The sequence below is a fragment of the Phacochoerus africanus genome, chromosome 7, assembly GCF_016906955.1.
Source record: "Phacochoerus africanus isolate WHEZ1 chromosome 7, ROS_Pafr_v1, whole genome shotgun sequence".
In the NCBI taxonomy this organism is placed as follows: Eukaryota; Metazoa; Chordata; class Mammalia; order Artiodactyla; family Suidae; genus Phacochoerus; species Phacochoerus africanus.
The window spans coordinates 16,790,491-16,813,616 of record NC_062550.1 but is presented as its reverse complement, the minus strand read 5'-3'; the positions used below and the strand labels follow the sequence as shown (position 1 = coordinate 16,813,616).

The 23,126-nt window shown below is 46.4% G+C and overlaps 1 protein-coding gene across 1 annotated transcript in view; it reads left to right on the top strand.

Annotated features, from left to right (window-relative positions):
* Positions 1-10,013: 10,013 nt before the first annotated feature.
* Positions 10,014-23,126, top strand: part of C7H12orf75 (chromosome 7 C12orf75 homolog) — a 37,199-nt gene continuing 24,086 nt past the window's right edge. Inside the window, exon 1 of the mRNA XM_047786488.1 lies at positions 10,014-10,437. Within this exon, the coding sequence (XP_047642444.1) occupies positions 10,029-10,437 (409 nt within the window). The 5' untranslated portion in view covers positions 10,014-10,028. The remainder of the gene's footprint in view (positions 10,438-23,126) is intronic.

Here is a 23,126-nt window from a genome sequence, read left to right as displayed (position 1 = left end):
AGGAATTCGCTTACTTGTGGATAGTTCCAGTATGTTACACAAATTCTGTCGAGTGCATAGAGAACAGTGATGAAAAGGCACTCACAGGCTTTTTTTCAAACGTAACAATATATGTGATCTTCCTTTTGAAAGAGGTAAATATTTCCTTTATGTTAGAATTTGGAATGTGTGAGGAAACTCGTAACAATAAATACATGACTCCAAACGATTTTGAAAACACACCAGGCAGTACAGCTCAATCTTTTTAACATCTAAGACTGATTAGATCGCAAAGAAACATCTGTCTATAGGGACCACGGTGTTCTAAGTACCTACTCAGTATCTGTGAACCGATGTAGGATCTTGCAGCTGGCTTGCTTTTATCATGCACTGGGAAGGAACGTTTGTCTGTAGAACGTATGCTGTGTCATGTTAGATGCATTCTCCGTAGCTGTTCATTTGGCTCTGTATTTCTTTTCAAAAGGGAACGCCTGTGTTTGGGGGAGGGGGGAGGGCCAGGGCCGAGAAAGTGTGTTGGGTTGAACAGTGACCTGTGCAGAGATGGGTTCGCATCCTAATCCCTGAAGGGTGTGAATGTTCTCTTGTTTGGCAAAGGGGTCTTTGCAGATAGAATGCAGAGAAGGATTTTTTTTTGTTTGTTTTGTTTTGTTGTTGTTGTTATTGTTGTTGTTGTTGCTATTTCTTGGGCCGCTCCCGCGGCATATGGAGGTTCCCAGGGTAGGGGTTGAATCGGAGCTGTAGCCACCAGCCTACGCCAGAGCCACAGCAACGCGGGATCCGAGCCGCGTCCGCAACCTACACCACAGCTCACAGCAACACCGGATCGCTAACCCACTGAGCAAGGGCAGGGACCGAACCTGCAACCTCATGGTTCCTAGTCGGATTCGTTAACCACTGCGCCACGATGGGAACTCCCAGAGAAGGATTTTGAGGTGAGGAAAAGGTCCTTGCTTATCTGGGTAGGCCCTAAACCCAATGTTCGGTGTCCTTACAAGAGACAGATGCGGAAAAGACGGATACCAAGAGGAGGTGATGTGAGCGCAGAGAGCCCGAGCCTGCCAAGGGCGGCTCGGTGTCCGCAGATGCTGAGAGAGGCTGGGATAGGTGCTTCCCCAGAGCCTCGGTAGGGAGTGTGGACCTAGTGACACCTTGATTTTGTACTTCTGGGCTCCAGAAGCCTGAGAGCACATATTTCTGGAGTTTTAAGCCACTTGGCTCGTGATGATTTGGTACAACAGTCGTACGAAGCTAATAGAGTAGGTCCATACTCCCTACGTCTAAGACGATTAGATCGCAAAGAAACATAGGAACCGAGATGTTATAAATATCTGCTTACTATCTTTGAACTGATGTAGTGTCTTGCAGCTAGCGGCTTGCTTTTATCAGGCACTGGGAGTAAATTGTGGAATGTTTGATATGTCCTGTTAGATTGAATTCACTGCAGATACTAATTTTGCTATATATTCCTTTTCAAAGGTATTTTCTGGTTTTTGGAGGGTGGAGGAGGTCAGGGACGAGAAAGTGTATTGGGTTGAATGGTGACCTGTAAAAAGATGGGTTCACGTCACAGCCCCGGTCCTGAAGCTCTCTGGGGTCCTGGCACGAGTCCCCTCATTAGGACGAAAGAGGCTTCTCACCCCTATCACTCAGGAAATTCCAAGGGTTTTAGAAGCTCTGTGCCAGGAGTGGGGAATAAAGACCAAATGCCTTTCTGTGAATCCTCACCATCAGATTAATGTTTGAATCAGTTCGGGGTGCCATGCACTTTTACGTGACTGAGACTTTGACTTTGGGACTCATCAATCAACTTTTAAAATTTTTTGACCAAAGCAAAAGGCCCTCCTATTAGTGCACCTCGGCTCTGTTTAAACAGTCGGGAGTCATCCTGGCAGGAGATGAAGTGGTACGAACAGGGATAAACGCCCTGTTTCGGGGGCCTAAGAAAGAAGTAGATCCATCACCGTAACTATCTGCTTCATAAATGATGAATCACATGAGCCATAGACACGGCATAAAGCAGACGGGATTTTGCCGTTATCCCAATCATTCTAGTGCACGTCTCTTTTGCGGAAATGATCTCGAGTAGATCTCGCCATCTGGTTAATTATCATCAATACCGATTACGGGTGTCGCGTGATTGAAAAGTTGCGGTGAGGGTAGTCATGATTTTTCTATTTTTTTTTTTTTCTTCTGATAGGTAAGAAACAGATGTATTAGGCTAGGACGCTTGTGAGAGATGCAAGCGGGCAGGCAAGGAAGCTCTGCCTCTCCTGTTTCTAATCATCTTACGATTTTATACTTTTGCAGGACAAGGTATTTCATGTTCACATACCTAGATATTGAGAGAGATTTGCTGAGGGTTTCAACAATTACAGAATTTTTTTGTTTTTCTCTGAGTAGCTGTGAGTTGGGGAGCTGTGTTCTGCCTGCCCTGGTTATAAGCTTATCATTTATCCCACGTTTCCTCGCTTCTAAGAGGCCTGTTTTCTTCCCTTAAAAACGGAGCGCATGTTCCGATCACATGTATGTACTTGATGTCAAGTGTTGGATTTCTTGGCCCAGTTCTCACCCTCGCAGGTTCTCAGTAGCAGGTGCCCTTTAAACGAGGGACATTAGCGAACAGAGGAAATGATGTGCTGACTTCCTTGTGGAAGGTGACACCAGGCATCGGCCTTGGGCCTGCTGGGGTGTTAGGTGGTGAAGCCAGCAGGCAAGGGGCCCCGAGGGGGTCCAGGGCCTGGTGCCATCAAGGTGAAGAGGATGCAGGCTTCCTGGGGGCTGGTTAAAATAAGTACCAAGGAGACAAGGCGGGCCTGTTGTGAAACCACTTTCGCGCACATGTCCGGTGCTTGGTCTTTCTCAGCCGCCTTTGAGGAGCTGAAGCAGAGGCATCTAGTGGCTTTAGACTTGGGGTGGAATTCCCTTGGGTCCTCTGCTTTCCCTGCCACCCTGCCGCCATGCTGTCCCTGAGCTGCAGTGGGCTGGCTTCTGTCTGCTCTGCCTTCCCAATGGCTTGTGCTAGATGGCCCTCCGTCTCCAGAGGCCCCGCACCGGCGGCCCTCACATTATCATCAGTTCTTCTCTCTGATGTCACCGAATCAGTTCTCAAGACCTCCGGCCCTCCCCTCCTTTCCCCCTCCCCTCCCCTGCACACAGCAACCCCCCAAGCCTTCCCCCTCCTTTTCCATGCAGATACGAACATGAGGATATTTATTTTCTTTCTAGACTTTCTTCCAGATTCTCATGCTTGTTTTAACTCTGCAATAAAACATTCATTTTTGTGGGGTTTTGGTGGCAGTAATCCTTTATTTATTTTTTCCTGTCAAAAACACTCTACTGTTACTGTTTTTGTTTTAGGGCTGCACCCACGGCAAATGGAGGTTTCCAAGCTAGGGGTCGAATCGGGAGCTGTAGCCACCGGCCTACACCACAGCCACAGCAATGCAGGATCTGAGCCTCCTCTGCAACCTACACCACAGCTCAGGGCGATGCCAGATCCTTAACCCATTGAGTGAGGCCAGGGACTGAACCTGCGTCCTCACGGATACTAGGCAGACTTGTTTCTGCTGAGCCACGAAAGGAACTCCTAAGATTATTTTTAAATTTTAGAATTTTTTCTTTTTTTGCTTTTATGATCTCAGATTTCAAAGCAGTTTTTATTTCTATAACTTTAATGGTAGTTGTAGAACAGAAATGTTTCTCTTCCCTGAGTAAAGATTAAGTTTGTTACAATGTGCAGGTTTGGTCAACATCTTAAAAGAATTTATTTAAGACACCGTCTTGATTACTGTCTGCTCCGTTTTGAATGTGCAGTATTCCAGATCTTCAGTGAATATCACTAGGGTAGAGTTCTTAAGATTTTGGCCATTCCTTTTCCTGCAGACTTGGTTTCTTATTTCATAGCACATTTTCCTTTATCTTCACAGCTCTGTGACTGGCTGAAGTTAAATCCCATTTCATAGATAGGGAAAGTGAGACGCTAAGGAAAATGTAACTGCTAATACTAACTTAGCTATCTTTATGTGCCAGATTTTGCTGTTTGTATCTTTTCATCACCTTTACCATTTATTAAAATTTTTTTTTTACTAAAATATAACTGACATATGATTTTGGTTTCAGGTTTATAACATAATTCTATCTATAGTGACATGATCACCACAGTGCATCTAGTTACCGTCTGTCCCCATATGCAGGTGACTTTTAGGATTTGCTGTCTTGGCATCTCTTAAGTGTGCTCTACAGTGTTGCTGAGTAGAGACCCTGGGCTCTACATGGCATCCTCATGGCCTATTTACTGTAGAACTGGAAGTTTCTACCTCTGGGCCACCTGCACTTGTTCTGCCCATTCCCTAAACCCCTGTCCCTCTGGCAACCACCACTTCTTTCTCTGTATCTACGATTTTTGTTTTATGTTTTCATTCTTTTTGTTTTTCAGATTCCACATATGCATGAAACCACACCACTCGGTGTTTGTCTTTCTCTGTCTGACTTATTTTACTTGGCATCATTCTCCCAAGGTCCATCCATGTTGTTGCCAATGGCAAGATTTCATTTTTTTTTTTTCCTTTTGGCCACACTGGCATCATATGGAAGTTCCTGGGCCAGGGATGGAATCTGAGATGCAGCTGTGCCCTATGCCACAGCTCTGGCAAAGTGAGATCCCCTAACCTACTGCTCCGGGCTGGGGATTGAACCTGAGCCTCCATGGTGACTGGAGCCACAGTAGTTGTATCCTTAACCCACTGCACCATAGAGGGAACGCCTCATTCTTTTATTATCTATTCTATCTTCTTATATATACAAATCTATATATATACCTCATATCTTCATCCATTCATCCATTGATGGACACTTAGGTTGTTGACAATTTTGGCTATTGTGAATAATGCTACAGTGAACATAGGGGTGTATGTATCTTTTTGAATTAGTTTTTTTGTTTTCTTTGGATAAATACCCAGGAATGGAATTTCTGGATCATGTGGTAGTTCTATTTTTACTTTTCTGAGGAACCTCTATACTGTTTTCCCTAGTAGCTGCAGAAAGATTAGAAAGAAAGTAATAAAGACTGGAAATAAATGAAGTGTAAACGAAACAAAAGTAAATGGTAAAAAAGTGAATTCTGAAACACCAATAAAATGGGCAAATCTACAGAAAGACTAAACAAGAAAAGAAAAATTGCAAATAAACACTGTGGGACAGCAAAAGGCAACACACCCACGGATATAAATGAGATCAAAATCACCACAAGAAAATACTGTGGTCAGTTTTATGCCAATACATTTGAAAAATGTATATTGTATTAAACACAGGTTTGGTTGCTGTATCTGTGTTATGATATGTTGTGAAATGCTATGCTGATTTGGTATGATGTGGTATGTTATGATATACCCGTTGGTATATTATGACAACCCTCACATCTCAGTGGCTTAAATATAACAGAAGTTTCTTGCTCATGCTGCAGGCTCAGTGTGGGTGTGGATCTGCCTGGTGCAGTGACTTAGGGATCCAGGCTGATGCAGGACGCAACTCCTGCACACAAGCTTCCAGGGCTCTGGCAGCTGGAGAATCTAACAGTTGCAATCGAGAACTTCTTGTGCCACAGGCTTGGAAATGTGCTGTTCAGATTTCCCTTCGAGAGAGAACCTGCTGTGAGGGAGTGAGCGACAGTCCCCTGCTCTTGGCACCTCTGGGATCTGCTGCTGTGGTCAAGCTGAGGTCGAGACCTCTCTGGGCAGCTTACTAGTACCTGGTCCTCTCTGCCCAGCATGGGGCTACCTTTACAAGCAATCTGCTTGTGAAGCTCTGTTGGTGCTGGCTCAGACTTTCTCAGAGCTGCATCACAGCCTGAGCTGCTTCCTAACCCGGTGCTGCTTATAGATCCGTCTTCTTACTTCCCACATGGGGGGTCACACCTGCAATGGAGCCTGAAGAGCTCTCCCTGCCTGCTTCTGATTCTTCTCCCCTGTATCTTTCAGACTTTGCCCATTATGTTTCTTGTACCTCTCCCAGGAACTGAGAGTGCCTCTAAGTCATATTTCACTTTTACTCACATTTCATTGGCCAAACCTAGTCGAATGTCAGTGTGCCCCTCTTCAAGGGGGTGGGACACCTAATCCAGGAGACAACTAGGTACTAGAGCCCATTTGTAATACCTGTCACAGTTACTGATCAAGCAGCTCTTAGACCCCTCTTTTCTTTGCCAGCAGAGCCCCAGTTCTGTTCAGGTGTCTATTCTGTGACTCAGGGCAAACTGTAACTTACCAGAGCCAATTATAACCATCCTATTCACCTTCCCAATATTTGGATCAGGAAGTGGCACATGATCTTGTTCTGGCCAATGAAATGGGAACGGGAAGGGTTTTGGGTGCCTCCTGGTTTTAAAAAGGGACACGAAAGGGGGGAAAAGCCTGCTCTGTGTTCCTGAGAATGGTCACGTGTGGTTGAGCTACTCAGAGCTGAGGCAGCCGTCGTGCAGCTTGTCAACAGGAAAAAGAGGAAGACCAAAATCAGACTCAGGCTGTCCAGTTTTGTGGAAGGTCCTTTACGGAAGACAAACCATGAAAACTGAGACGGACTGGACCGCGCTGTGTTCGCTTACATGTGGCTTTCTTTTTCTTGTCAGATGTGTTTCAGTCACACACGTCTTCTCCCACCTTCTTCTTCTCCCACCTTCTTCTTCTCCCACCAAGAAATCACCGCATGATTTCTTGTTTAAAGAGTGGCAAAACAACAGCTAACTGGTGTGATTTAAACTGGCACGGAGAGAGGGGGATGGGGAAGGAATGGGATGGATGGGGTGTTTGGGGTTAATAGATGCAAACTATTGCCTTTGGAGTGGATAAGCAATGAGCTCCCGCTGTGTGGCACAGGAAACCATATCTTGTCACTTGTGATGCAACATGATGGAGGATAGTGTGAGAAGTATATATGACTGGGTCACTCTGGTGTACAGCACAAATTGACACAACATTGTAAATCAACTATAACGGCAAACTAAAAATCTTAAAAAAATGAATCGGCACAGAGAAAGAAAAAATTGACGAGCCAGGAAAAGAGGCACGCATTGATGATTTTCTTCAGACTCATTGTTTTTTGAAAGCATCCAAATGCAGCTAGCCATTGTCTATAAATTAAAATAAATTCCTAAAAAGGAGACACCAGATTCACTGTCCCTCTGCATGAGGGAGAGGACTGACATTTAAGCAGCACTTACTGTATGCCTGACATTTTATTCGGAACTTTTCATAGTCTGTGTCATCAGATGGTTTTGCACTGCCCTTTGAATAGCATTTCAACTGCTTTCAAAGCTCACTACCCAGTGTGATTTGGTTACCTCCTCCGTTATCTCCCTCCATCTCTGCTCTAGTCTGGCCATCCTGGCCTTTTTTTTTTTTGGTGAGACACACCCAGCATGTTCCCGCCCCAGGACTCTTTGTACTTCCCATTCCCTCTGCCTGGAAATGATCTCTCTTGTTCTCGCATCTCTGATTTCTTCTCGTCAGACCTCAGTCAAATAGCCCTTCCTCAGAGGGGTCTTCCTTGACCATCCAGCGTGACATAGCACCTCAGCCTCTCGCCTTAGGCACCTATTGCAGTGCCCTGCTTTATATTTTTCCCATTGCACTTCAAGTACCTGAAATTATCTTTGATTTGATTTGGATCTGTCTCCTTTCATTAGATTTTCCCTCTGTGCCTTGTTCGCTGCTGTATCTCAAGCATTAGAAAAGTGGATGGCACAAACCAGACACTCGATAGCGTTCGCTGCAAGAATAGACATAGCACATCCTGGAACCTCATAAGGCAGAGTACATATTATTTACAAGGTTCGATGTCCTCCAGGCAAAGACCACCAGAAGCATCCTGGGAGGTGAACAGTTGGGTTTATTGCTCATTGCAGTGACAGAGAATGTACACCAAGGGGAACTATAAGGCATCTCACTAAGAGTGTTTTGGAAAGGACTAAAGATCTGGGTTCAAGTTAGGTAATTTTGATTGGGGTTTAAGGAAGTTTTTTTTCTTTCCTGGATTGGATGTGGTCAGAAAGCCCAATTCTATGATGGGATATTCTTAATGAATCTCACCTACAAGGCAGGAATTCTGGAATGATGCTAAAACTATAACTGATAATACAAAAAAGTTGCAACCATTCATCTTGGTCAGGATTGGATGATGTTTGGTGTTTTTGTGGTTTGTCAGGGACTTTGTTTTTGTCATATTCACACAAGACGACGGCGTGGGGTCTTATTTTTGGCCTTCCTTCCACATAGCTATTGAGGGGCTGTCTCTGTATTGATATTCTGTGAAACTGTCTTTAACAGGAGAACATGAAGACCTGCCTGTGAGGGTTAGGCCGTTTTCTGGATGCCAGGGTCTGGTTTTCTTTTTCTTCCGAGGGCCCTAGGGCTGGGGTCCAGTGTCACACAGTGAAGAAAAGCAAGAGTGTTTCTTTCGGCTGTTTGATAGTTTCCCCCTTTTTTCCATCACCAGTTCTGTATTTGTATGGAGGTAGCCAATGAACCAAGGTGGTAGAGGCCAAGGTAGAAAAGCAGGGGCTTCTAGAAGTGAAACAACTAAAACACACTATCCTTGCTCAAGAGTTAATTACCTCAGCATGTGCCCAAGTATACCTAATTTTCAAATGGGGTCTAGGGTGTCTTTTGTATTCTGAGTGATAGGACTACCCGATCCTCACCATTGCCTCAAAGATCAAGTTCAGTCATGCAGGGCCTTGGTTCTGGTTCAAGGTTTTCTCCAAACACAGTTGTACAGTTTTAGTAAAGTCTTTTAACCAGTATCCCAGCACCCTCTGGGCTCCCTCTATCCCTCTGGTAGCATCCTTGCTCTATTGTGATTCACTTGCTTATAATCTGTCTGCCTGGTTAGACTGTATCCCACATGTTTGAATCCCTGGAGCTTTATTTCCTTTTTGTTTTTTGCTTTTTAGGGCCACACCTGTGACGAATGGAAGTTCCCAGGCTAGGGGTCAAATCGGAGTTATGCTGCCGGCCTACGCCACAGCCACACCAGATGCAAGCCGCATCTGTGACCTAAACCACAGCTCACGGCAATGCTGGATCCTTGACCCACTGACTGAGGCCAGGGATTGAACCCACGGATCCTCACGGATACGAGTCGGAATCGTTTCCCCTGCGCCACAACAGGAACTCCTGGAACTTAATTTTAACAAAGGGCTTGGCACAGGCCAGACTCTCTATAAATGGTAAATGAATTTAAAATGGAGATTTAATTCCTGGCTAGAATTCATCTCACACAGCATTTATGGAGACTGTCCCATGAGCCAGGAGGACATTTTGATAAATCAGATAGTCCTTACCTTCAGGGAATTAACACCTACTCCTGACAGATTTAAGAAAAAGAAGAGCTGCCATTTATTTAGGGTCAGGCATTATGTTAGGTGCCTTGCATGTGTCTGAGTTATTGCCGTTTTATAAGTATAACAACTACCCTGTGGGTTAAGTACTTTTGCTGAGATCACACAGCTATTGAGGCGGCAGAGCAAGGATTTTACTTCACACAGTCTGACTCCAGTAATAGTTGTCTAACCATTAGGCTGAAAGGTGCCATGTAAATTCACAGTTCTGTCATTAAATCAGTGTTCAGACTTTGGATCCAGGTCATCCAATTACGGCAGATATTTAAAGTGAAAGAGGTTAGTATGACCAACCCGGGAAGATTTTATGTTGGTTCCTAGCCAGTTTGGATGGGGGGACAGAGCTGCCTTGGCTTTCTGTTACAGCAGAAATGGATCTCAGTGTTGGCTTCCGTCTACAACATTTATTGGGTACCCATTGAGCTCAAAACAGGTGTTCCCTGCCACTTCCTCCCCCCCACCCCCACATCCTGGAGCGGGGAGGGGAAGTGGGGAAAGAAAAGAAAAGGCAGAGAGGATGTGGAGGGCGGGCAGGTGGGCATCCTCTGCCACCCTGGCTCACCCTCCACCCTGCGTCGGCCACGCCCCTCGGCCCCCAAACCCTCTTTAAACTCCCGCCCCCTCTTAACGACGACCAATGCTCAGCCAGGGAGATCTCAGAAGGCTGCGGATTGGCCGGCGCCGCGGTTGCCGAGGTGACGGGTGGGTCTGGTGGGGTCTGGTAGGGTCCGGAACCCGGGAGCAGAGCTGGGCGGGCGGGGCGAGGTGGGGCAGGGGCAAGGGGTGCCCAGCGGTTTCCGCCCGGCCCCGCCCTGTTTGGCCCTGCCCAGGTCTCCCCGGGTCTGCGGCGGGAGGGGGCGGTCCCCGTGCGTCCCGGGTCCCACACGCCCCTCGCCGGCCTCGCGCTCCAGGCGCGCCACCCTCCGTCTCCGTCTCCGTCTCCGCCCCCAGGATCTGCGGCTGCCAGCTCCTGAGAGCAGCTTCCCTGGCCAGAGGCGCGATGGGCTGCGGGAATTCCACTGCCACCAGCGCGGGCGCGAGCCAAGGTGAGAGAGGCAGGCGGGTGGCTGGGGCCCCGGGACTGCGACTCGGGGGCGGTGGGGAGCCCTGCGGGGCGGGCCGTCCCTGCGGGAGAGGCCAGGAGAGAGGAGGCTGGAAGGAAAGGTGCAGGGACCCGGAGCAGGGAGAGCATCCAGCCCCCTCGCTTCGTCCCTCTTTTCGGGACAGGAGCCGACCGCCTGGTTTTGCAAAGACCTAAAGGTTGGCATTTCCCTCCGTGTGGGGGCGATCACGGCCCGGATGGGAATGCCCGCAGGGCGATCCTGCTGAGGGAGGGAAGGAGGGAGGGCGTGCGGGGAGCCCTGGCGGCCGGGCTCCCCTGCAGCGGGTAGACCCGGCACTCCCCTGGAAGAGAGGATTCCTAGTCGTGGCCTGTGTCCTCTCCCTCCCTCCCACACTCGCTCCCCCAGGCCTCGCCCCCAGCCCCTCGGAACCCAGAGGCTGTACCTGGAAAAGTGCAGCAGAGCTTTCAGGACTTTTTTTTTTTTTTTTGGTGGGGAGGCTTGCTAGTGGGGTTGAAGAGAAATGCAAACAGAGCTCTAAAAATTCATTGAGTCTGTCTTGATGTTGGGCTGCTTGTAGGGTTTCCCTGAGAAGCTGCAGTGTTGAGGCTGCCTTAGAATAATACGTGTGACAGGGCTTTTTAATATTAGCAATGATCTGTTGCTATATTTTTCGTTTAAAAAATATTGAAACTTTTTATACCACTTCATTTTGATGATTGGCAGGGGAAGTCCTCCAGATTCCCCCAGTCAGCCATGCTTGGTGTCAGATGACTTAGAACTCAAGCCTTCTCTTTCACCCAGCCAGTGTCTACTGATTTGAGAGTTTGGATCTGTTTTGAGTAGTATCTGCTGACCTATTTTGGTCTTTTGGATAAAGAGCTGTATCTCCATATCTCCTCCAATTGAGATCAATCAGATGCCACCCTCCTATTCCAGCCAGCAAATGGGAACAGTGCTCTGATGCTGCAGTATTTCCTAGGCGGGTGTGGATGCCCTGCCAAGGACTTTGTGACCTTGGGCCTGTCACTTCCCTTAACCCAGACCTTGTGGAAGACGTAGCTTAAAACTCAAGCCTTTTTCATTTATTTTAAAGTTTATTTTGATGGTCACCTATGGGATCAGGTATAGAACTCTGCTGTCACTGGCCAAGTTGGTCGTTCCTTTTTGGCTGTCAGTGACTGTGCAAACGGAGTATTTGAAAAGAGGGCACTTTCTGGGGGATTCTAGTCCTAGAGCAGGGAATGAACCCAGGTCATGATTCATTGAAAGGTTCATCTCTTACAGGTAATCTTTACCATCTCGAATTAAACTCTCGTCCTTGTGATAGGCAGAGAGCCACTGGGCAACACATCTTTTCAATTCCCGTAACAGTGACACAGAGGTTAGTTAGCTTAGTGTCTTAGGGCAAGGACAGGGTTCTGACTTGAGAGTGTCCACAGGGCTCAGCATGAGACCTGGAACAATGTCAAGGCCACATCCTGCACCAGGGGAACAACACCAGTGTGAACTGCTCGGGTCCACTTATACACGGATTTCCCCCCGCCCCCCCATAGTAAGTGCTCTAGTACTATCCAGTCTCCAGTCATTTGAATCCCAGGGTGTGGAACTGCAGAGGTGGAGGGCTGACCCTAAGTTAGACTCCAAGGGTTGGTGCCCTTAACTCTCGCGTTGTTCAAGGGTCAGGTGTCTCTCTCCCAATCTCACGTGCACCGTGGTCCTCTGCCTTCCGCTGCCCGTGCACCCTACCTTTAAAAAGGTTCAGAACAATGAGCCTCCTTACAGAAAGCATCAGAGGAAGGATTTGTAACAGGTTTCCTTCACCGCAGAGCTAATTCAGCTCATGGACATTTTTATTGATGAATGAACTGCTTGTCAGGTTTGGGGATAGAGGACGGAGTACCATTGCTAAACCAGAATGATGCCAAGATCGCGTTAGGAATGATGCATTGGTCCTGTAAGGAAAGGCAAAAATACGATTCTCTTTACAAACATTTGGTTGACCTTCCTCGCCTCCACCGCCCGGCACATCCCTTATTATATAAAGGGAGGTGCAGTTGTACAGCAAGAACCACGCTGAGTGCATGTTTTCCTGATGAGTAGCCTCGCTTTTGTTCCTGAAGGGCAGCTTCTCTCAGAGCGTGCTGTTCCCTCCCCAAGCTCGCTCTTTGCTAAAAATTACTTTTGTGTTCAGAGAAGAGCGAGAGAGCAAGTGCAGACTGTAAAAACACGAAGGCGTTATTGCCTCACCTCTTTGATGGCTCTGCCCTTGTCTGAGAAGTCACTCCCCAAACATTTTTCTGCTGGTGGGTGAGTCCAGCTGGCCTAGTTGGGGGTTTGGGTCGTTGTTATTTTGAAATTTTCCCGCAGCCGGTGGTAGGACTGCAGTTTCAGAAAGGAAATGCATGGGGAGGAGAGATGGGGTTAAGAACACTGAGCCCCAGTGCAAAGGTACTTAAATCCCTTTCCGTCGTGACCTTTGGCAGCAGCATCAACTACACCGTTGCCCAAGCTGCAGATGTGTGTTAACTGAGCCCAAGAGGAATGAAATGGATTACAGAGATGTTGTCCCCATCCTCCGGGTAATTATCATGACTGACTCCCCAAATGTCCGAGTCCTACCATTCAACAGTCATGTTTACGTTTTTCGGCAGAGACAATGTATAGAGAAAGATGGCAGGCGGGGTGCTGAGCTTGAGCCTGGAGAGGGAGGCTCAAGCTTGACATTGGCACCATGTTGGTTGTGTTATTGTGGGCATCTCATTTCACTTATTTGAGCTACAGGGTGAAAGCACTCTGTATTGTCATTATGTATCGTAATGGAATATTATCATGTAGAGGTTTTTCCCTGATTCTTTTTCTATACGAACACAGCAAATCTACTCTCAAAGGATGCCTTAGCATCTTATAATAAAGACCCCCTAGTGTAGACGCTCCATTAGACACCCTGTTTTACTCCCTAAGTCATTTAGCTAAAACCACATAATTATTTCTCTTTTTTCCTGAGCTCCCTGGACAGCTGCCTTTCTTGGCTTTTGCCTGGTGGAATTAGTTTATACGACAAATGGATATTTAGTAGTGTACTTGAGTAAATTTGATTCTGTATGTCCACTGTGGGGAGAAACTGAAATGCAGCAGAATGGTCAAACAGCCAGAAGGAATCAGATCACTCAGATCCTGGGTAATGCAGGTTCAGTTTCCCGTATCGTAGATTTCTACCTGGCAGCTTGTACACAGTCCCCCTCTGTGTGCCAAGCTGTGTCCCCTCTCAGGACGTTTCCGGGCAAGGGTAGGGACAGCCAGCAGTGGGTGACTGTAGAAGGAAATCGAACTTTCCCTCTCTTGAGAAGCTGACTGTTTAGGCAGGAAGAAGAAGCATTTGAGAAGCAGTGCGAAGCAGAATACAATATATCCCTAACATCCAATGCCCAGGAGCTGTTGAACAAGGTGCACATTTAACCAGAAAAGTCTTTGGGGAGGAGTCGAGCTACCCTACCCGTTAGATGGGGGCCTGAGAACCGTTTGGGTGACGCAGGCGTGCACCCCCCATCCTAGTGCTTTTGTAAGATCACTCTCAATAGAGGAATGTGATCTGGAATGTGAACTGTATACGTGGACTTCCTGTATTTTCCACTCAGTGAAGATTCAGTGCATTTCTCTGGCAGAGTGTTGAGTCTAGACCCTAAACTGGAGAGAACCATCTGGATTAAAGCCTCTGCTACATACAGGGCAGGGAGCTTTTGCTTTCTCTCTCTCTGATCTCCACTCTCACCTGTCTCCCTCTTTCTCTCGCTGTCTCTGTCTCTCTCAATAGCAGTCAGATTGTCTGTGCCCTTCCTTGTTTTCCCTCGAAGAGAATCCCTAACTGGGCTGATACATGAGCACCCCTGTGCCGGAGCCGATGCTCCCCAGGTGTTCCCCACAGACAGTCATTCACGTAGCTTGTTGGGTCTGCCGTGTAAACCCGAGATTCTCCTTTTATGTGAACCAGAAAGTCTCTGAGTTTGCATGGTTGTGCGTATCTATCAGAGCCTATTTTCAGCACAGGCTGAGGCTGTAGAAATTCTTTGCAGCAGCAGAGTCATTTCAGAAGTGTTCTGCTTATGGTAGTTGATTGAATTGGTGGGTTGTTTTTCTCCCTGAGATATGTAACTGGCAGCTATCTGATCATAACTTTGTGGGCAGTTTATTATTAGAATGTTTCTGTAATAGTTCTTCTGTTATTTATGTAATAATAGTCTGAGGAGGCAGGGAAGAGGAATCGAACAGTTATTTATCCTTTTACCAGCGTACTCGGGGAGCTACCGTAATTCTTTGGGGTCCAATTACTTAGGTTATCTCCTTACCCTCAATTAGATAATCGCATTCTCTTCTTTTGATGTAGCTGACTATGGTCCAGCCTTAAGCTACATTTCTAAATGGTTTGGTACTATGGAAGTTCTGCTGATGGGGGGCGGTCAGTGAAGTGAGAGGGGTGTTGGCGAGTGATGGAGGCACCGAGGTCAGGGACCCCCTGGAAGCCAGCGGAGCCGAGGATGGGCTACATGTGAGGGAGGAAGGAGGAGGGAGACATCAGAAATGGACCCAAGCTGTTCAAGGAGATGCTGCTTCTGCTACAGGGAAGGCGGGAGGATGCAGGTGATCCACGTGGTCTTGGCTGTGGCACGTTTGCCGTGCTGTTGTTGACTGCAGGTGTGGAAACACCTCTGCTCAGACAGTTCTCAGGGATGCCACAGCATCGGGAGGTGCACTCGTTCCAGCTCCGCAGAACTGCTGGTGCGTGAATGGTTTGCAGAGGCGACCCGCGTGAATTATTCAGTTCTGCCATGAGCCACTGGGCAGACATGGCTCAGTATAGACATGGCTTAAATGAGAGCAGCTAAATGTCAATGCGCTACCTTATGTCTACTTCTGTGCCTGCTTTTGTGTGTGAATTTTTATCTGCTGACAGCATAGCTACTCCACAGGGACAACCTGTCTGTCAACAGATTTTCTGTAAGCACGTCCACGTTCCTTAAAGGAATTTTATTTGGGACAGCATGGATTGGACCTAGCGGATATTTTGCTCGGTGGAATAGGTCCCACAGAGCAAGACAGAGACTGTGTGTTACCCCTTCTATTCAGAATCTGCAAGATGAAACAAATGAATAGCTGTAACAAGAGGGAAACAGACCCACAGAAACACAGAAGAAACTGGCAGTTGCCAAGGGGTGCGGGTGGGGGTTGTGGGTGAAAGAGATGAAGGGGATTAGGAGGTACAAGCTACCAACTCTAAGATAAGTAAGAAACGGGGACGGGGACGTAAAGTACAGCCCGAGGAATAGAAGTCAATAATAACTTTGGTGCCTGATCTATGAAAATACCGAGTCCTATGTTATAAATTTCTAAGTGGTGTTAACTTCGGGTGTATATTTCTAGGACACATTAACCTGAATTTTTCCTCCATTATTGGAGAAATGACTTATGAATTGCTCTCTGATTATCTAAAGCAATGTTTATTTTTCAATAAGCTAAACGAAAGCTGTTTTTCTGCTTATTTTGGCCAAGTCGCGACTATGCCAGAGTTGTAGAGCTATCATTGGTCAGAGGAGGGACATAGCAAGCTGTCAATAGTACAGGGTATTTTGTTTATTTTTCTGTAGTTTGTTTATACAGTTCTCAGAGGCATGTTTTTCTTTTATACACCAAATAAAAAGGAAACCGTTCCTGCGTACTTTTATTATTTCCCATAAGAGCCATAATCGTTTCTATTTCTAATCACTTATTGCTGAAAGAGGAGTGATTTGTCAATCTTTAGTACCTGGTGGAAATTCATGTACATCATTTTGGTTTTGGGGTGTGTGTGTGTATGTGTGTGTGTGTTTAAGTTATCACGACTCAGTCTGAACAAAGAGATACAATTTAAAATGTAATTTAGGAATTCGCTTACTTGTGGATAGTTCCAGTATGTTACATAAACTCTGTCGAGTGCATAGAGAACAGTGATGAAAAGGCACTCACAGACTTTTTTTCAAACGTAACAATATATGTGATCTTCCTTTTGAAAGAGGTAAGTATTTCCTTTATGTTAGAATTTGGAATGTGTGAGGAAACTCGTAACAATAAATATATGACTCCAAACGATTTTGAAAACACACCAGGCAGTACAGCTCAATCTTTTTAACATCTAAGACTGATTAGATCGCAAAGAAACATCTGTCTATAGGAACCACGGTGTTCTAAGTACCTACTCAGTATCTGTGAACCAATGTAGGATCTTGCAGCTGGCTTGCTTTTATCATGCACTGGGAAGGAACGTTTGTCTGTAGAACGTATGCTGTGTCATGTTAGATGCATTCTCCGTAGCTGTTCATTTGGCTCTGTATTTCTTTTCAAAAGGGAACGCCTGTGTTTGGGGGCGGGGGAGGGCCAGGGCCGAGAAAGTGTGTTGGGTTGAACAGTGACCTGTGCAGAGATGGGTTCGCATCCTAATCCCTGAAGGGTGTGAATGTTCTCTTGTTTGGCAAAGGGGTCTTTGCAGATAGAATGCAGAGAAGGATTTTGTTGTTGTTGTTGTTGTTATTGTTGTTATTGTTGCTATTTCTTGGGCCGCTCCCTCGGCATATGGAGGTTCCCAGGCTAGGGGTTGAATCGGAGCTGTAGCCACCGGCCTACGCCAGAGCCACAGCAACGCGGGATCCGAGCCGCGTCTGCAACCTACACCACAGCTCACGGCAACGCCAGATCGTTAACCCACTGAGCAAGGGCAGGGACCGAACCTGCAACCTCATGGTTCCTAGTCGGATTCGTTAACCACTGCGCCACGATGGGAACTCCCAGAGAAGGATTTTGAGGTGAGGAAAAGGTCCTTGCTTATCTGGGTAGGCCCTAAACCCAATGTTCGGTGTCCTTACAAGAGACAGATGCGGAAAAGACGGATACCAAGAGGAGGTGATGTGAGCGCAGAGAGCCCGAGCCTGCCAAGGGCGGCTCGGTGTCCGCAGATGCTGAGAGAGGCTGGGATAGGTGCTTCCCCAGAGCCTCGGTAGGGAGTGTGGACCTAGTGACACCTTGATTTTGTACTTCTGGGCTCCAGAAGCCTGAGAGCACATATTTCTGGAGTTTTAAGCCACTTGGCTCGTGATGATTTGGTACAGCAGTCCTACGAAGCTAATACAGAGGCCTTCCTGTACTTGTTCTGGGGATGGGGTAAAATTAGAACATCGGAAAATGTAGTTTAAAAAGTATCCCTGAAGTTCCCGTCGTGGCGCAGTGGTTAACGAATCCGACTAGGAACCATGAGGTTGCGGGTTCGGTCCCTGCCCTTGCTCAGTGGGTTAACGATCCGGCGTTGCCGTGAGCTGTGGTGTAGGTTGCAGACGAGGCTCGGATCCCGCGTTGCTGTGGCTCTGGCGTAGGCCGGGGGCTACAGCTCCGATTCAACCCCTAGCCTGGGAACCTCCATATGCCGAGGGAGCGGCCCAAGAAATAGCAACGCCAACAGCAATAACAACAACAAAAGACAAAAAAAAAAAAATAGTATCCCTTGAGTATAAATAATTATTTGCTGAACAGATAACAGCACAGTTTAATCTTGGTGTGATTCAGAAGACATTTCAAGGTGCTTCAGAACCTCAGTTACTTACTAGGCTACCCAATTTTTATAAAACGGGAAGACTGTCTGAGATGTTTTCCCTTTCCTTCTGGTACCATCTGGTTCTCTAATTCTCCCAGAGCAACTGGGCTCTCCTACAGCCCAGTTCGGTTCGGAGTTAGTGTCAGTCCCCGTGGGCTTCAGGGCTTCCCGGGGGCGGGATGGTCAGATGCCAGTTACAAGTCTCCAGGTTACTTGCATTTCTCGCTGACTTGGCAGCACTTGTGGGGGTTCCCACAGGCCCTCCCCCTTCAGATTTGATTATTTGCTAGGATGGCTCACAGAATTCAGGAAGGCCCTTCCCTTATTGGTTTAAGGACCAGTAATTATTATGAAGGACCCATAATAAGCTGGAGAGGTCCAAGAGCCTGCTCAGTGTCTAAGCACTAGAGTCTTTGCTCCCCAGGGAGTTGGGGTACACACCCCTCCTGCCACAAGGATGTGTTCCCTAACTCGGAAGTTCTCTGAATCCTGTCCTTTGAGGGTTTTTATGGAGGTTTCATTGCATAGGAGGACAGGGAATGGGGCTGAAAGTTCCCAGCTCCTAATCCAGGCTTGGCCTTTCCAGAGACTAGCCCCAGTCCTGAAGCCCTCTGGGGTCTTGGCAAGAGTCCCCTCATTAGGACAAGAGAGGCTCCTATCGTCCTTATCACTCAGGAAATTCCAAGGGCTTTAGAAACTCTGTGCCCCGGGTGGGGAATAAAGACCAGATGTCTTTCTGTGAGTCCTCACTATCAGATTAAGTGTTTTAAATGTTTGACGCTGTTGGGTTTGCTGTGCATTTCAGTGACCGAGGCTTTGGACTTTGGGACTCGTGAATCAACTTTTAAAGTCTTTTGACCCAAGTCAAAGGTATAAATAACCCTGGTGAAATGAAGTGGGATTGTGAACAGCAGCAGTCTTTGAGTGTTGGAGACGACGGTGACATTCAGAAGGAAATGTTCCTTACATACCCAAGCCGTGTTCAGTGTGTCACTGGAACTGTGTATGATGCCTTTTCTGAGAGCAGACCTCTCCCCCGCCATCCCTTCTCTTTTTCAGGGAGAAATTGAAAATTATGTTTATCACTGTACAATGTTGGGAAATAGTCATGAAATATTTTGAGCTGCAGAAATTCTAATGGTCTATATATTTTGCGGTGCTTCTATCCCATCAGAGCCATTGTTACTTTCTCTCCAGCTCAGTTTCTCCTGAGGCCCTGCTATTAGTGCACCTCGGCTCTGTTTAAACAGTCGGGAGTCATCCTGGCAGGAGATGAAGTGGTACGAACAGGGATAAACGCCCTGTTTCGGGGGCCTAAGAAAGAAGTAGATCCATCACCGTAACTATCTGCTTCATAAATGATGAATCACATGGACCATAGACACGGCATAAAGCAGACGGGATTTTGCCGTTATCCCAATCATTCTAGTGCACGTCTCTTTTGCGGAAATGATCTCGAGTAGATCTCGCCATCTGGTTAATTATCATCAATACCGATTACGGGTGTCGCGTGATTGAAAAGTTGCGGTGAGGGTAGTCATGATTTTTCTATTTTTTTTTTTTTCTTCTGATAGGTAAGAAACAGATGTATTAGGCTAGGACGCTTGTGAGAGATGCAAGCGGGCAGGCAAGGAAGCTCTGCCTCTCCTGTTTCTAATCATCTTACGATTTTATACTTTTGCAGGACAAGGTATTTCATGTTCACATACCTAGATATTGAGAGAGATTTGCTGAGGGTTTCAACAATTACAGAATTTTTTTGTTTTTCTCTGAGTAGCTGTGAGTTGGGGAGCTGTGTTCTGCCTGCCCTGGTTATAAGCTTATCATTTATCCCACGTTTCCTCGCTTCTAAGAGGCCTGTTTTCTTCCCTTAAAAACGGAGCGCATGTTCCAATCACATGTATGTACTTGATGTCAAGTGTTGGATTTCTTGGCCCAGTTCTCACCCTCGCAGGTTCTCAGTAGCAGGTGCCCTTTAAACGAGGGACATTAGCGAACAGAGGAAATGATGTGCTGACTTCCTTGTGGAAGGTGACACCAGGCATCGGCCTTGGGCCTGCTGGGGTGTTAGGTGGTGAAGCCAGCAGGCAAGGGGCCCCGAGGGGGTCCAGGGCCTGGTGCCATCAAGGTGAAGAGGATGCAGGCTTCCTGGGGGCTGGTTAAAATAAGTACCAAGGAGACAAGGCGGGCCTGTTGTGAAACCACTTTCATGCACGTGTCTTTCTCAGCCGCCTTTGAGGAGCTGAAGCAGAGGCATCTAGTGGCTTTAGACTTGGGGTGGAATTCCCTTGGGTCCTCTGCTTTCCCTGCCACCCTGCCGCCATGCTGTCCCTGAGCTGCAGTGGGCTGGCTTCTGTCTGCTCTGCCTTCCCAATGGCTTGTGCTAGATGGCCCTCCGTCTCCAGAGGCCCCGCACCGGCGGCCCTCACATTATCATCAGTTCTTCTCTCTGATGTCACCGAATCAGTTCTCAAGACCTCCGGCCCTCCCCTCCTCTCCCCCTCCCCTCCCCTGCACACAGCAACCCCCCAAGCCTTCCCCCCTCCTTTTCCATGCAGATACGAACATGAGGATATTTATTTTCTTTCTAGACTTTCTTCCAGATTCTCATGCTTGTTTTAACTCGCAATAAAACATTCATTTTTGTGGGGTTTTGGTGGCAGTAATCTTTTATTGTTTCCTGTCAAAACACTCCACTATTATAAGATTTTAAATTTTAAGTTTTAGAATTTTTGCTTTCATGATCTCAGATTATAGAAATAAAAACTGCTTTGAAATTTTAACGGTAGTGTAGAACAGAAATATTACTCTTCCCTGAGTAAAGACCCTTAACGTTTGTTACAAAGTTCAGGTTTGATCAACATCTTATAAGAATTTGAGACATAGTTTTGATTATTTTATGCTCTTTTGAGTGTGCAGTATTCCAGAGCCTAAGTGAATATCCCTAGGGTATAGTTCTTAACCCTAAACCGTAGTTCTTATAGGGTAAGTTTTGGCCATTCCTTTTCCTGCAGACTTTGTTGCTTATTTCATAGCACATTTTCCTTTATCTTCACAGCTCTGTGACTGGCTGAAGTTAAATCCCATTTCATAGATAGGGAAAGTGAGACGTTAAGGAAAATGTAACTGCTAATACTAACAGCTATTTTTATGTGCCAGATTTTGCTGTTTGTATCTTTTCATCACCTTTACCATTTATTAAAATTTTTTTTTACTAAAATATAACTGACATATGATTTTGGTTTCAGGTTTATAACATAATTCTATCTATAGTGACATGATCACCACAGTGCGTCTAGTTACCGTCTGTCCCCATATGCAGGTGACTTTTAGGATTTGCTGTCTTGGCATCTCTTAAGTGTGCTCTACAGTGTTGCCGAGTAGAGACCCTGGGCTCTACATGGCATCCTCATGGCCTATTTACTGTAGAACTGGAAGTTTCTACCTCTGGGCCACCTGCACTTGTTCTGCCCATTCCCTAAACCCCTGTCCCTCTGGCAACCACCACTTCTTTCTCTGTTATCTATGCTTTTTATGTTTTCATTCGTTTTGTTTTTCAGATTCCACATATGCATGAAACCACACCACTCGGTGTTTGTCTTTCTCTGTCTGACTTATTTTACTTGGCATCATTCTCCCAAGGTCCATCCATGTTGTTGCCAATGGCACAATGTTCCTTCTTTCTTTTGGCTGCACCAGCAGCCTATGGACATTGCCTGGTCCAGGGATCGAACCCAAGCTGCGGCTGTGATCTGTCACAGCTCTGGCAAAGCCAGATCCTTGACCCACTGCTCTGGGCCAGGGATTGAACCTGTTTCTCTGCAGCAACCCAAGCCACAGTAGTTGGATCCTTAACCCACTGCACCACAGCGGGAACTCCTCATTCTTTTTTAATGGCTGAGGAGAATTCTGTTATTCTGTGCTCTTAGATATCTGTGTGTAACTCCCATCTTCTTTATCGATTCATCGAGTGACTTAGGTTGTTGACAGTTTTGGCTATTGTGAATAATGCTGCAGTGACATAGGGGTGTATGTATCTTTTTGAATTAGTTTTTTTTTTGTTTTCTTTGGATAAATACCCAGGAATGGAATTTCTGGATCATGAGGTAGTTCTATTTTTAATTTTTTGAGGAATCTTCATACTGTGCTCCATAATAGCTTCCCCAATTTGCATTCCCACTAACAGTGTGCTCTGGTGTCCCCGTTTATCCATGTCACTTGCCAGCACCTCTTATTTATTGCCTTTAATAATAACCATTCTAACAGGTATGAGCTGATTTTATGGTTTTTGTCTTCCGTTTCTCTGATGATTAGTGCTGTTGTGCCTTTGGCCATATGTAGGTCTTTGGAAAAAAGGTTTATTCGGATCCTTTGCCCATTTGAAAATCAGATTTCTTTCTTCCTTTCCCTATGGAGTCTGATTTCTTTATATGTTTAGGATATTAACCCCTCATCAAATATATGATTTAAGAATATTTTCTCCCACTCAATAGATTTTTCATTTTTTGATGGTTTTCTTTGCTGTGCAGAAGGGTTTTTTTTTTTTTTTTGATGTATTCCCACTGCCTTTTTTTTCTCCTTTTGCAACCAGATGCAAACTTTTAATTGCCAAGACTGATGTCAGATATTTAATACCTATGTTTTCCTTCTAGGAGTTTTATGGTCTTGGGTCTTACATTCAAGACTTTAATCCACTTTGAGTTAATTTTTGTTTGTGGTATAAGATGGTTCAGTTTCTTTTTTTTTTTGGGGGTCTTTTTGCCTTTTCTAGGGCCACTTCCACGGCATATGGAGGTTCCCAGGCTAAGGGTTGGATCGGAGCTGTAGCCACCGGCCTACACCAGAGCCACAGCAACGCAGGATCCAAGCTGCGTCTGTGACCTACATCACAGCTCACAGCAACGCCGGATCGTTAACCCCCTGAGCAAGGGCAGGGACCGAACCCGCAACCTCATGGTTCCTAGTCGGATTCGTTAACCACTGCGCCACGATGGGACCTCTCAGTTTCATTCTTTTTCATATGACTATTCAGCTTTCCCAACACCATATATTGAAGAAA